At 39.1% G+C, this 12,930-nt stretch overlaps 1 protein-coding gene across 6 annotated transcripts in view; it reads left to right on the top strand.

Annotated features, from left to right (window-relative positions):
• Nucleotides 1–6,340: 6,340 nt before the first annotated feature.
• micu1 (mitochondrial calcium uptake 1) overlaps nucleotides 6,341–12,930 on the top strand; it is a 29,239-nt gene continuing 22,649 nt past the window's right edge. For 5 of the 6 annotated variants that reach the window (XM_020094677.2, XM_020094643.2, XM_020094669.2 and 2 more), the window contains exons 1-3: nucleotides 6,428–6,568; nucleotides 9,824–9,988; nucleotides 11,649–11,844. In XM_020094677.2, the coding sequence (XP_019950236.1) occupies nucleotides 6,567–6,568; nucleotides 9,824–9,988; nucleotides 11,649–11,844 (363 nt within the window). In that variant the 5' untranslated portion in view covers nucleotides 6,428–6,566. Of the gene's footprint in view, nucleotides 6,569–9,823; nucleotides 9,989–11,648; nucleotides 11,845–12,930 lie in introns of all 6 variants that reach the window. The other variant, XM_020094685.2, reaches the window with a different exon arrangement.

The following is a 12,930-nucleotide window of genomic DNA, read 5'->3' as shown; positions in this document are numbered from 1 at the left end:
GAACATTATCTCCTCTATAGTCTCTCTGCTGACATCATATCAGTGGAAGAATACTGTAAGATAAAGAAATGCTAATGTGCTGAATATGTGAGATAAAACTGCGATACACATGAGACCAAATTCACAGTTTCCAGTTTCCCTGTCTGTCATAATGGAATACAGGATGTTAATCCAACACTAAAAACTCTGTATTGTGTTACTGTTGGTGCATAACATTACTGCTAAAAATTAAAAACATATAAATCCTGTGTATTTAAGAAAAACAAGTGTTACACTTATTGACAATACAAACATGGCAAGATAGAAAGTTAAATCGATTTGTAATATGATCATAGACCAATACACATCACACCAAATAATTCTACATTATATAACAGTAAAGTGCTGTGGTATTCAGCAGTGCAATACTGGTAGGGACAAATATATCAAACACCATGGCCGATTCTGGGTCCAGCATCTTGCCTGAAGTGATATGGATCAGGTCAAGTCCACTAAAGTTGTATTGTTGTATAAAGTTGTAGCATGTTTTAAACAACCACAGTTGGCCAAAGTGCTGAACAAGCTTTAAATACCACTGTCAACCAGCCTTCTGGTCAGTGGACAACCGTGCTGAGACACAGCCACATAGTGTTCATACCTGTCTGCAGCTGTCTCCTGACTTGCTCAGCTATCACTATAGCAAACTTTTGCACTAGTGAAGAGCTGACATCACCTCAAAGATCTTCACCTTTATTTGAAAAAGACAGACATGATAAGACAGGGCTAACTGATGTTTGCCTGCTCCCTGCCTCCATTCATTCCTCTATAACTATGTCTAATATTAGCTTTGTCCTTCAGTTGCTCGTGTGACATCCCAAAATACCCACAGTATCAAATCAAACTGAACTGATCTTCAACGACTTTTAAACTGCTTGGGCTACATCTTAAAGATTCAGTGTGAACAATTTAGTGACATCTAGTTGTGAAGTTTCATGTTGCAGCTGAATACACCTGACCTCGCCCTCCCCTTCCAAATATGAAAGATGAACCTGTGGTAGACTTCAGTTGTCATAAAAACTCAAAAGATCTTTAGTTTGTCCAGTCTGGGCTACAGTAAAAAACATGACGACCTCCATAGAGAGGACCTGCTCCCGATGTAAATAAAAAGTATTTAAATATAAAGGCCCCATTCTAGGGTAAAGAAAACAACAATTTCTACAATTTAGATGAAACACACTTGTGAAAAGATCACTAGGATTATTTTATAACCAATTTCTGCCAATAGATCCCTTTCACCTAAATCGTACACACTGGACCTTTAATGTACAAGCATTTGACAGTGTTTCTGTCCCTAAATGTCAGAACATAAGGGCAAACAAGTCAAGTATGAGGTGTTTAGCTTCAACCAGATTCAGTCAACCAGTGCAAATGTAGGTAAGAGGTGTGGTAATGGGCCTGTTTGGTCAATGAATGTCAAGGAGACTCCCCTCTGTGGAATTTAACAGGTTTTCTGTAATCTTTGACCAATCCTGTCATATGATACAGTTTGCAACACCTGTATTTGTCAAGGGTGAAACCAGGCAACTTTTATTGTTGTAATTCAGCTTCATATTATAGCTCGAACTTTAGAAAACAAGAAAAAGATGAACATGGGTAAAATATTCAAACAGAGATTTATTAGTTTTGCTGTTGTAGATTGTCTGCTGTTTGTTTGTGAAATCCAGTGGTAATGTGTCATCACTACAACTCATCTCGGCTCCTTCTGTACTTCTTCAGGTGCGGTGCATCTGGCTGCGTGGGCAATGCAATTTAAATGCAAATTCTCAGCCATGGACAAGGACCTGCTCAGGGCCTCGAGTGTGCATTGATTCACAAAGGGAATCTTTAGTGTGATGCCAAATACTACCGAGCACCTGCTCACATAAACCTTTACACTCTCATTGTAACTGTACTGTGGGTAAATGGAACATGTCATCTATCCGGGGTGCGTTGGCACTGTAAACAAAGCAAGCTGTGGTAGAGTGAAATCAATGACTTAATCAGAGTAATTCAGTTCATAAAGAGAGGCTAACAAAATGTAATTGCCAATACTTTTACCAATGTACGTGAGACCTCAATATCTGAGTGATAATGAAAGCTGTAGCATACTAGGTCATAACACTAACTGGATTTATCTTATCTACTCACTATCTATTCATTATATTACCTTGGACTCAAAATGAAAATAATTGCACAAAATGACCAAAACATCTATCCATGTAATAGCAAATGCATAACTTTTTATTATAAAAGATTAAATCAGCAAGCTCACACCATTAAAATGGCTGAAAGCAGTACACATAAGATAACAAGTTCAAGTAGAAGTGACACCACTACTCTTAAATGAGTCCTTAAATATATCCAATGTTTGATTCAATGTTTGAACTTAAAGGTACAGTGTGTAGATTTTGTGATATCTAATATCTAATGTTGCAGCTGAATTCCCCTCACCTCACCCTCCCCTTCCAAACATGAAAAGAACCTGTGGTAGACTTCAGCTGTCATAAAAACTCAAAAGGTTTTTAGTTTGTTCTGTTTGAACTACTGTAGTTCCAATAGTTCCCTTTCACCCAAGTCTTACACACTGGACCTTTAATTTCAGGGGAAATTAAGATTCATGCAATTCCAATATAATCTCTGCTGACTAGTCTATTTTGACAATTGTCTGCCAACTTTAAAAAATAAACACTATTTTAATAATGACACAACTGCTTTTAAAAACCCTCTGAATGCAAATGTCAAGGTCAGAGATGGATCAATTGAGCAGAACACAAAAAAAGGCGTGTACGCTTGCCTGTGTGCGTAGGTGTGTGTTTGTGTCTGCGTGTCAATGCATGACTGGAACGTCACATAGGAGCATTCAAGATCCCCTCCCAAACTGGGCATGCTGAAAACAAGCACGCGTGGGTGTGTATCGTCTATTTCATCACACCACCAATCAGGTGCTACATATTGCAAACACAAACCTATTAAGGCAGCAAACGGCTCTTTTCTTTTCGTGCTTACTCATACACATGAAGGCTCACAGACAACACAGAGCAATATGACCGCTGAAACCAGAGCCTGCTTTTGTCTGCAGGTCTTCACCTGAGCCATCTGTCACCATTATATAGTAAGGTACATGTGGGTCAAATTTCACCAAAGTTTTCATTCTACACAGCAGTTCAGCTGCAAGCACAAAAACTGCTGCTGTTGCTGTAAGGCCCAAAACTCTCCCAATGGATTTGTGTTCTCTATGGAACACTCAGGCCATGAGACGCTGTCATGAACCAAACACAAGTCACAGCAGTGGCATTACTGTTGTGCACTGAGGAGGCTCTTCTGCAGGCCCCTCTTATCTCCGGCTCCACCTTTGCACTGCTGCAATAGTAGGTTTGCGTCAATCACTGTGTGTTGTTGTATGGATTATTGTCACATTTCAACACAAAGTCTACAAAGTAAACATTTGACTTGCAAGCTTAATCTTAAACACTGAGTCTGTCAGACTGATCAGAGCTGAAGTTAGAAAGTAGAAACGTGAGTAGAAACAAGGCATGTGATGTGTTTCAAGCACGACACTGCTGCAATTAGCTGATCCTTGAGGGTTAATGGGCCAGGACCCAAAACTCTACACCATGACCTCAGACACAGTTACAGTTCTAAAAACACTCTGGTCATGAGCTATTTAACAGCTATTACTTCCCAACTATGTGAGATGGTGTACTTGTACATGTATTTTACATGTGTCATTTGCATGTTGTGTCTTATTGAAGCATGTACTTAAAGACATCTGGGTATCAAGAGGCTGATTTGTTCCAGGCTCCAAATTTACGCAACTATTGGACATGCAAAATCTTAAAACGTGTATGAGAACAAGAAAAGACTGACATGGTGTTTGTGATTGAGAAAAACCTGTTTGCAACAGATACATTTCCACTATCACTGTGGACACGTAGCCAATGCTGATGTAACTATTGTCTTGGAGCTATTCAAATTCAATATATAATTTCAATAGTGGGCAATCTCATATTGTGAGGTGCTTGTGATAAATTGCTTGCATTAATGAACCCTGTGCTGGAGGCAGCAGGCACAGTTAAATGGTGTTCCTTATTAAAAAAAATATGATTGGAAAAGACCAAGAGATTAGTATAGATAATAATTTCTAATAGAGAAGGTAATCAGAGGTATTAGTTGTGTGTGTTTGGTATGAAAGTGGCACCTTCGATTAAACTTCACTGAAAACATTAACTCCTGTGACTCAGCTACATGAAACAACGACAAACTGTCAACAAAAAAGCTCTCAGAGAACAGTCTGTGACCCCCTGACCTTTCTTACGACAGCTTTCTTTAGTATTGTAATAGTGTTATTGATTATCAATATATTGACAGAATACCCAGATGCTCGGAATGCCCAGATTCTGATCCTGAATACTTGTCAGGGAAGTGTTTTCTAAATGAATTAAATAATATCCCCCGAATATCTCTTGAATGAGAGCAAAGAATCAAACTCTTACTTTGCGACCACATAAATGCTAATATTTTTGGTATAATTGTAGTTATTTTGTTTTATTGCTACCAATTGCCTTGAATTAATTTGAAATAAGTGTTAAAATTAGTAATTGCACTGCATGTATGTTCTGTTTTTATATCTGTGGAGTTCTTTGTAAAAATGTGCTTGAAATGTGCCATATAGATGATGATTATTATTATTATTGTTATTAACAATATGTGTCTCCAGTCTTTTCACTTTGTCGCGAGTTATTAGAGTTAATTATATCAGATTTGGTCTGAACAATGACATTAAAACCTCACAGTGGCAACTTTGATTTTTTAAATATTTCCTGTCATTGGCTCTTAATCAAAAATCATTAAGCAACAATTTTTTGAGAGGCCTTGTCACAGAGCTTGTTTTGCTGTTTTTAAGTTCATGAATATGAGTTTAAGTATCATAGGTGCAGGAAATAAACATCAAATCTATAAATTGAATAAACCATGCATAGAGGGGGAACATGGTCCCTTTTGAACTAACTGCTGTTTATACTGAATGTACAGTGCTGTGTTGCATTGTCGAGCAGTCTATCTTCACTTTATTCATAACCACATTAACATCGATGTACAGTCACATAAAGCTGAAATCTGACCTGCACTTTCACAGGATGTGACAAATCCCTATATTGACACATCCCCAGCCAGCTCAGCAGCTCAGCAGCTTTTCCTTTTTACATAATGCATTCAGTCCAGCAAATGTATTCACGACAACAATTATAACTGGCACACTGCGGAGAGACAATTTATTCTGATACATTTTTTTGGGCTGGAGCTCTGTCAAGGCATGCAAGACTGACAGCAGGGACTCCCTACTTCCCAGTTTAATTCTGTCATGTTATTAAACTCAGTGTTTTCATAATCAGAAAGAGAATTGCCAAAGCTGTAGTCAAAGCAATGAGATCTCAAAATATGCAGAAAGTAATTAAACATAGAGCAGGGCAAAAAATATCAGTATTCATTGCAACATAATTATTTTTCAATTGCAAAACAGCAAAGCTGCATTATACAATGTATATCAATCCATTGTCCAATCCATCTTATCCATTGTGTAAACACAGTGATATATTAGCAAAGAAGAATGTGTGCCTTTGAATGTATTATGTCTTAGTATCATATAGTATTGTATTTGTCTTTTTTTTAATAGTAAGCTCCTTCAACTTTGATTTTATTTTTATTTTACTATTGCACAGCTGAGCTGACCGGTTTCTTCTTGTCTGACCTTTCATTGTACTGTTGACCCTGTGTAAACTGCATGTAAAAAATAAAAACTTGAAACTCAACAACAAATAATTGAATGATCTCAGATTGTTAAAATGTTTTGTGTTTTCATTCTCTGCTCACAAAGAACAGTTTAAAACCACAACCTTCACTCAGGAGCCAAAATCAGCCTGTAAACTTAATCATATAGTACATTTTTTGGGGTTAATTATCATTTTTGACTAAAATGAATACAATGGTGTAAGTTTGGGCCCCAATTTTTATATGAGATCCTTTTATTAGTTTATTTATATTTAGTCAGAGGGTACTTATCCTATTTGATATGCACAAAAAACCCTGCAATAAATATAAAGAAGACAGCATTTGGAAATAATGTAAGGGTGCTTTCTAACTTTTGTCTTGTGTGTGAGTTACTTTTTTTTTCTATTTTTATTCTAACTAAGTTAGTAACAGTAAATAATACCGGAGTGGACTGGTTTAGACAGATTTTCTCCATATACAGATGTTTAATCTTTCGGTGATGATTCATTTAAGGCATTTATCTCTTATAAGTGGTGACGGATGTGGAAAACAAAGCTCCACTGCTCATTTAATCCCGTAGACTGTATATAAAGTTTCATCTCCAGCGGCAGAGGGAGGGACGGTGACCACGGCTGACCAGCGCGGGGCGTGGGTCCCAGATGTTGCCCCGCCCCGCTGCTGAACACGGAACTGCTGTCTGCGGCTCCATCTCTGCAGACGGACCGTCCAACGCAGAAGACACAGCGACACGTTTGGACTGACTGGCGTCCAAGTTGCCATTAATGTGAGTTACCACGTCTCTTCTTTGCTAACATAGTAGCATGTCGTCGATATGTAGCAGCTAACCGGGAGCTAACAGTTGTCATTTAATCCTGACGTCCACTGTTAGCTTGCTGGCTAGCTGGCGTTAGCTGCCCCACGAAGCTATACTGTGACGGCTGGACTCGATAGTTAAGTCCGTCACATCATGAAAACAAGTTATACATGCTGAGGACTGACGGTGAAAACATGTGGGCTGATGTTGGTTAGCAGGCAGCTAACTACAGACGTTGTTTTACAGAAGTCAGCTGTCAGTTAGCTTAACCTGGGGCTAAAAACAAAACATTGTGGTCCTTGTGCATCATGTCCATCATGTCCATCATAACATCCGCATCATAAACATTATGTTTCTTTTTTTCCCTTTTCAACATTATTTTTCTGACTTACAAACATTTTCCAGGGCACGCTCCTTTTTTAATGTTGTATGGTGAGATCTATGAGTGGACATTGGAAGAATAAAAGCTTTATTATTGTCTGACTGGTTTGTGTTGAGGTAACCTCTGCTATATTATTTATTCTATATTTATTCTACTCTAAACCCTGGGTATCGATTGGAGCGGAAAAAAGACAAAAACAAACGTTGAAAGTTCAATGGCACTTTTATGGACGATTGATTTGTTGTCCACACAAGAAAAGTATAATGAATTATTATATGTCAATATGTTTTTTGTGAAAATTATAGGTAAAGTATGTGAATTTTCCATTATGACACTCATAACATGTCATATGAAATATGTTTTTTTTTTCTTATATATCCTTGAGAGGTGACAGATATTTCACCTCACTCTTGTTCATGGTGACTCCCACCATCTGAATGTCAAGTTACAAGTGATTTTACTGTAGAAATAATGAGCAAAGTGACGGGAAAGTTGGCAATTTTTTCTTTATGACACTCATAACTTGCTCTTTTAAAATATTTATGAAAAAAAATCATTGAGAGGTGACACAGATATTTCACCTCACTCTAGTTTCTGACAAGCATGTCAAGTTTCAGACGATGTTGCTGTAGAATTTCTGAGTAAATGCCCCCCCCTCACTTGATAGCTCTGGAGATTGTCTTTTGAACACGTCTGTGGGAATCCCCTGCTGTGTTCTAGATATGCAAAAGGCAAAGTTTGTGCCCAATTTTCCGAGGTTCATGTCTGAAAATGGTTTAAATTTCCAAATTGGTGACTGTTGTTTTCATGAGACACTGAGGGTAAGAGGTATACATAAAAACTTCTTCTTCGGTGCTTCTGCTACTTCTGACAATAATCCCCTCTCTCTGTTTATGTTTATCGCTCAGAGGCCGAAAACATCCCTGAACAACAGAGGAAATGCAGAATTTAGCTTCTTGAAACTGCCAAGTTTACTGTTATTTGAGAATTATGCATTACAAGTCTGAACTGAAGACATGACTGATCATTTCTAGTGCCCATGGCTGTTGAGGTGGTACTCTTTTTTTAGATGGCATAATCCACACAACTGAAATACAGTTTATCTGTAAGGTGGAGGATATTGATAGAACCAGATATTGATTTACTAGGTACCAGGTGAAATCTTGGTTCAATTGACACTCGATTAAAAGAACTGAATGTGTGAAATAGAACAGCTTGAGACATCCATATGTTAAATGAAATCCCATGCCTTATTCTATCAGGAGGGCAGCATTGTATTTAAACTCAAGTCCTACTTGGCTGACGTTGATGTAGGAGTTAACATATTCTTTTGTAGGACTCAGTGATACGATTTTTATTTGACTGTTCCTTTACAAAAAAAAGTGTTTGTATGCCTCAGCCAGGGATTTTACAGATCATAGGTAACTCTCACTTTGAAAATGATTCGTTTAAACTCAATAAGCATATTTCAAAGCTCCAGGCGGACATTAATTACACATACAAAATTTGGCGGACCTCAGCTGGCAGCTCTGAGCCAAAGTGATCAAGAAAAATTAATCTGTGTTTTGTGTTTGTCCCTCTGCCTCTTGTGTATGATTTCGGCTTGTCTGGCATATGTGTTTGTGTCATTGTTGGGGCAGAGATGAAACAAATCTTTCCAGTTGAACATAAAACCTCTAAAAACATTTCAAGCAGAAATCGGCGAATTCCCGCGGTGATACATTTGAGAAATTATTCTGTAATTATGGCCTCATTCTATGTACTAATATGGGCCATTGATCTTGTTGTTTGCTACTTTATTATACAGCTGTATACACCAACCACCGACAGACTGTCCTCATGTTCTATATGTGTTTGTTTCTCTGGTGTGTGTAGTCTTTTGTGCCAGTGTTTTAGGACCAGGCTATCTCAAGATCCTGCTGAACACTCACCCATAGACTATGACATATTTTGTCTCAGTTTCTGGATTGTTGATAGCATAATGACAGGTAGCAGCTTCATGCCTATGAGGTTAACTCCTCCGTACCGCGGTTTTAAAAGTGCACATACATGAGCCACGCATGCACACCAGTAGCCCCCTTTGCTTAATTGTTAATCGTCTTCCAGTGACACAGATGAATTAAGCAACAGCCTGGTTACAATTAAGTTCTGGTGTGTGCCTCTTTCTAGCTTTTCCAACTAATCTTTCCAATCTCAGTAGTTGTAGAGCCAGGATGAGTATTTCCTCTCTGACAGCCAAGTTGGGTCACAGCCTGTCCTCCTGAGCTGTTTCCACCCTTTTACCTTATTCTGTTCATTAACACAGACCACTGGTGGCACAGGGACAGGTCACACACAAAGGCTTCAGTTCACAGTGAGAACCAACCAGGGATAACATCATTGGTTAAACACAATGAGGAACAGGTGAAAACAGTGTTAGACAATGATCAGCTAATTAACAGAATAAGGTAAGGGAGGGGGGGACAAAAGCACACAGCTGTGTACACAAAAGCAATGCCACAAAAAGAAATAAACGAACAACCAAAACCTGTTGAAAAGATATGTGGTTCAGTTTTAGGGTGTTTTGGGCTTCAAATCCTAAAATGATTTTTAAATACAATTTCCAGCAAGCAATATATAACCAAATATGCAACTGCAGGTCAACCATTTAACAGGGAAATACAACCCTGAACATTTCAAGCACCTATCATTAAAAGTTGGTATTGACAATTTTTATCAAACACTTGTTTATCCGGGCCACAACCCTCCATGTTTCAGAAATTAAAGAAAATAACCTGGAGTGTTTCTAATTTCATAGGGTGTCAGTTTTATGTCTCACCACATCTCAATTCTTTTCATTGCAGGATGTTCCGCTTGCGGGTATTGTCCGCAGTTTCAGTGGGGCTAACGCAGTTGTCCCGACGTTACCACAGTGGGGCAGTGCGAAGGCCTGCCCAGAGGAGGCTGATGCTGGCAGCCCTGGCTGGGGTCACTGGTGTGTCTGCTAGCGCTGGGCTGCTTTGGAAAAGGTAGGTCTGATACCATGACTACATTTGTGCACTTCTACTTCTACACTGTTCAGAAAATAATTGTAACTTTCTGACACCTACTTTACATTATTTATCATTTATTCAGTTCTGGTTCAAATCTGGTTTGCAAACATAAGAACACACACAGAATGTTGGGTTGGGGCGGTTCAATCCATGACTTCTTATGTCTTCATCTCGGAAGTGTCCTTGGGGAAGACGCTGAACCCTTGTAGTTCCCTTATATGGCAGCTCCGCTTCATTGACGTGTGAGGCTGCGTCCACTCTCATATATTAAACGATCTCTGTCAATACGAGCATTTTATGAAGGTTGATCATGGAGGATTGCCCAGTGAAAAAGCATGCAGTGCGCTCTAATGCACATCCAAATGACAGGTACACGTAGAGGGCAGGTGTTATGCAGAGGTCTGCGTGCCAGTTGAGAGCTCTATTTCCATCACATGAACATTCACAGTTAAAGCAGAAGGTACTGATGTTATGCTGAGCTCCGTCTGTCCGCAGAGGACGATAAAAACATAATGGATTTTTTTGGCGATCCCCTGGCCCATCGAGGCGGCATGATTTGTCCCAGTCAATGACAAGTCAATGTGTTTGAGAAAAAGAGGGAGATGGTTGATGAAGCAAAACATGGAGATTTTTTTCATATTTTCTGGAGGAAAATTCAGATTTATAATGGAAGCGTGACAAATTAGACTGCGGTTGGCCAGCGCAGCAGAGGTAATTAATGGGAAAAGACTGTCTTTGATTGCCTCTGGCTTGCCAGTAAACCTTCAGTTTTTCTCCACCTTAAAATACAGTGTTCCTTGCAAAAATGTCATATAACTGTTTTCATTTCTCACATAGCTTTTTACCTGAATTTTTTTGCATTATACACTCCACTCTTTTGAGTGCAATGTATTAGGTAGGTTAACTAGCAGTTGTTTGCAGTGCAGTCTTTAACATTAGTACGACTCTAGAGCACATGCCAGATTTGATTCCCCAACGTTACACAATTGTTAGTGAAACCGCCCATTGAAGTTGCTTACCTGCATTTCTGATGACACCCAAGCCACCACCCAGGGGTGTCACATTGTTTTTATGACTATCCATTACTAAGAAGGCTGGTGTTTAGTTAAGGCAAAATGGTAGAGAGGGTGTTGACTTGAGAGCTCTATGGGGACACAGTGACTGTGCTGCAGTAGGTAGAGTGATGGATGGTACCTCAGGGCATTTGAGACTGATGGGACAAGACTGTTCCAGGCCTTCACCCCAGGCTTCATTCTCTGTGTGTCTCATTAAACTGAATTATTCAGCCTGCTTAAGACAGACCCGGCTATTTATTATTATTATTCCAATTTCCAATTTGGCCAGAAAAATAGTCAAGTTGGAGTTTGGCATGGTAAACCTCTGCGTATTGCACAGACAAGCAAAATGCAGTGCAGCAGATAATCTCTCTCATTCCTCTTCTTTTATCTCTGCTTAGCATCATACCCACAGCACACAAATACATAAAAAATCTGAGTCAGCTACCTACTTCCCCTGTTCTACTTGGTACCACTGCAAAACACAGAGACATTGTTATACTTAACCTTCTTGACAGTCAGTATCAAACTATTCCTCAGGTATAAATCTTTGTCTAATCTTTTTCTTTTAAAAAAAAAAGAGCTTATGCAGACGCTGGGTCTTCCGTTCGACACTCTGAGCAACCAGGAGGAGAGGAAGCTGATTTTATGAGGGATACGGACTCAGAGACGGAGTCTGAGAAATCGGTTGAGGCCAGCAGCGGAGATAAGGAAGTGAAGGATGAAGGGGCAGAGGGGAAAAAAAAGAAGCCACGCTCTGGATTCCGTGACCGCAAGGTAATCAATAGAAAGTAAACATCCTGCCATTTAGACACTCCCCTATTTAATTCACATCCAGAATGGTGTTTTAACACCCTCCTAATCAATGCTGAATATGCACACATCAGTATATTTTGACAGAATATTTTACGAAGATACACAATTGTAATCAGCTCATGTTTCTGCTTTCATAAATAACAGAAATGTACCACCCATAAGATTTTATTGCTTTTAATTAGGCCGCAGATGACAGAGGACAAGCAGAGGAAACAAAGGGTTTTGAAAATTATGCCAATTTTTTTCACAACATGGTTTATTATTCTGCATATTGTTGTTGGAGAAGGAAAGGAGGGCATTGGAAATTAGATGGGGTTTTTTTTTTCAAACAACATGATGCAATGGTAAGTCTTACAAATGGATGCAGATGTTTAAATTGTGCGATCACTCTTGCTTCTGCAGCTGCCATAGAGCGCTGAAAGCATACTGTATGTCTAGGGAGCAAACTGTTTTAGCGGCTCACAGCAACATAGGGTTCAGTGGTGTGTTGGTAAAAATAGATTGTTTATGCCAGCGCACTCACTACATAAAAGATAGAGCCTCAGCGTGCTTGTGCACCCATACTTCAGACTGGTATTGCCATCCAAATGTTCAAGACTTGATAGAAGTTTACAGTAATGCTGACTCACACAAACATGTGGCGTTAACACGTCGCGGTGGGTGTGCTGCCTCTTTCGCATTCCTTTGATTTGATTGGATAGCGCTTGTGCTTTAGTGTTAGTTTAAACTATCAATCAGATTGGCTGTTGCCTCAGTTGCTGCATGAAAAACTGAGCTCTTTTGCCAAATGCAGCACAAACAGCGCCATGCAATGGAACCACCATGTAGTTTAGCCATGCATGACGTCATCCACTTTTAAGTGAATGAACAATGTTTCAGTGTGAGTCCTGTATAAATGTAGTGGAAAGTACTGAAACATTAAAGATTAGCAGGTTTTTAGAGTGTTTACTTTCAGTTTTTGGTTCATGTATGTTTTTGTGGCTGCAATTTTCAGAATCCAATATAGTTATAGGTGAATATTCCCTCTGTGTGTTTTAAAATTCAGTG

The sequence above is a fragment of the Paralichthys olivaceus genome, chromosome 14 (genome assembly GCF_024713975.1).
Source record: "Paralichthys olivaceus isolate ysfri-2021 chromosome 14, ASM2471397v2, whole genome shotgun sequence".
NCBI classification, from domain to species: Eukaryota; Metazoa; Chordata; class Actinopteri; order Pleuronectiformes; family Paralichthyidae; genus Paralichthys; species Paralichthys olivaceus.
Note: the sequence above shows the minus strand (reverse complement) of the source record. Positions and strands in the feature narration are given on the sequence as shown.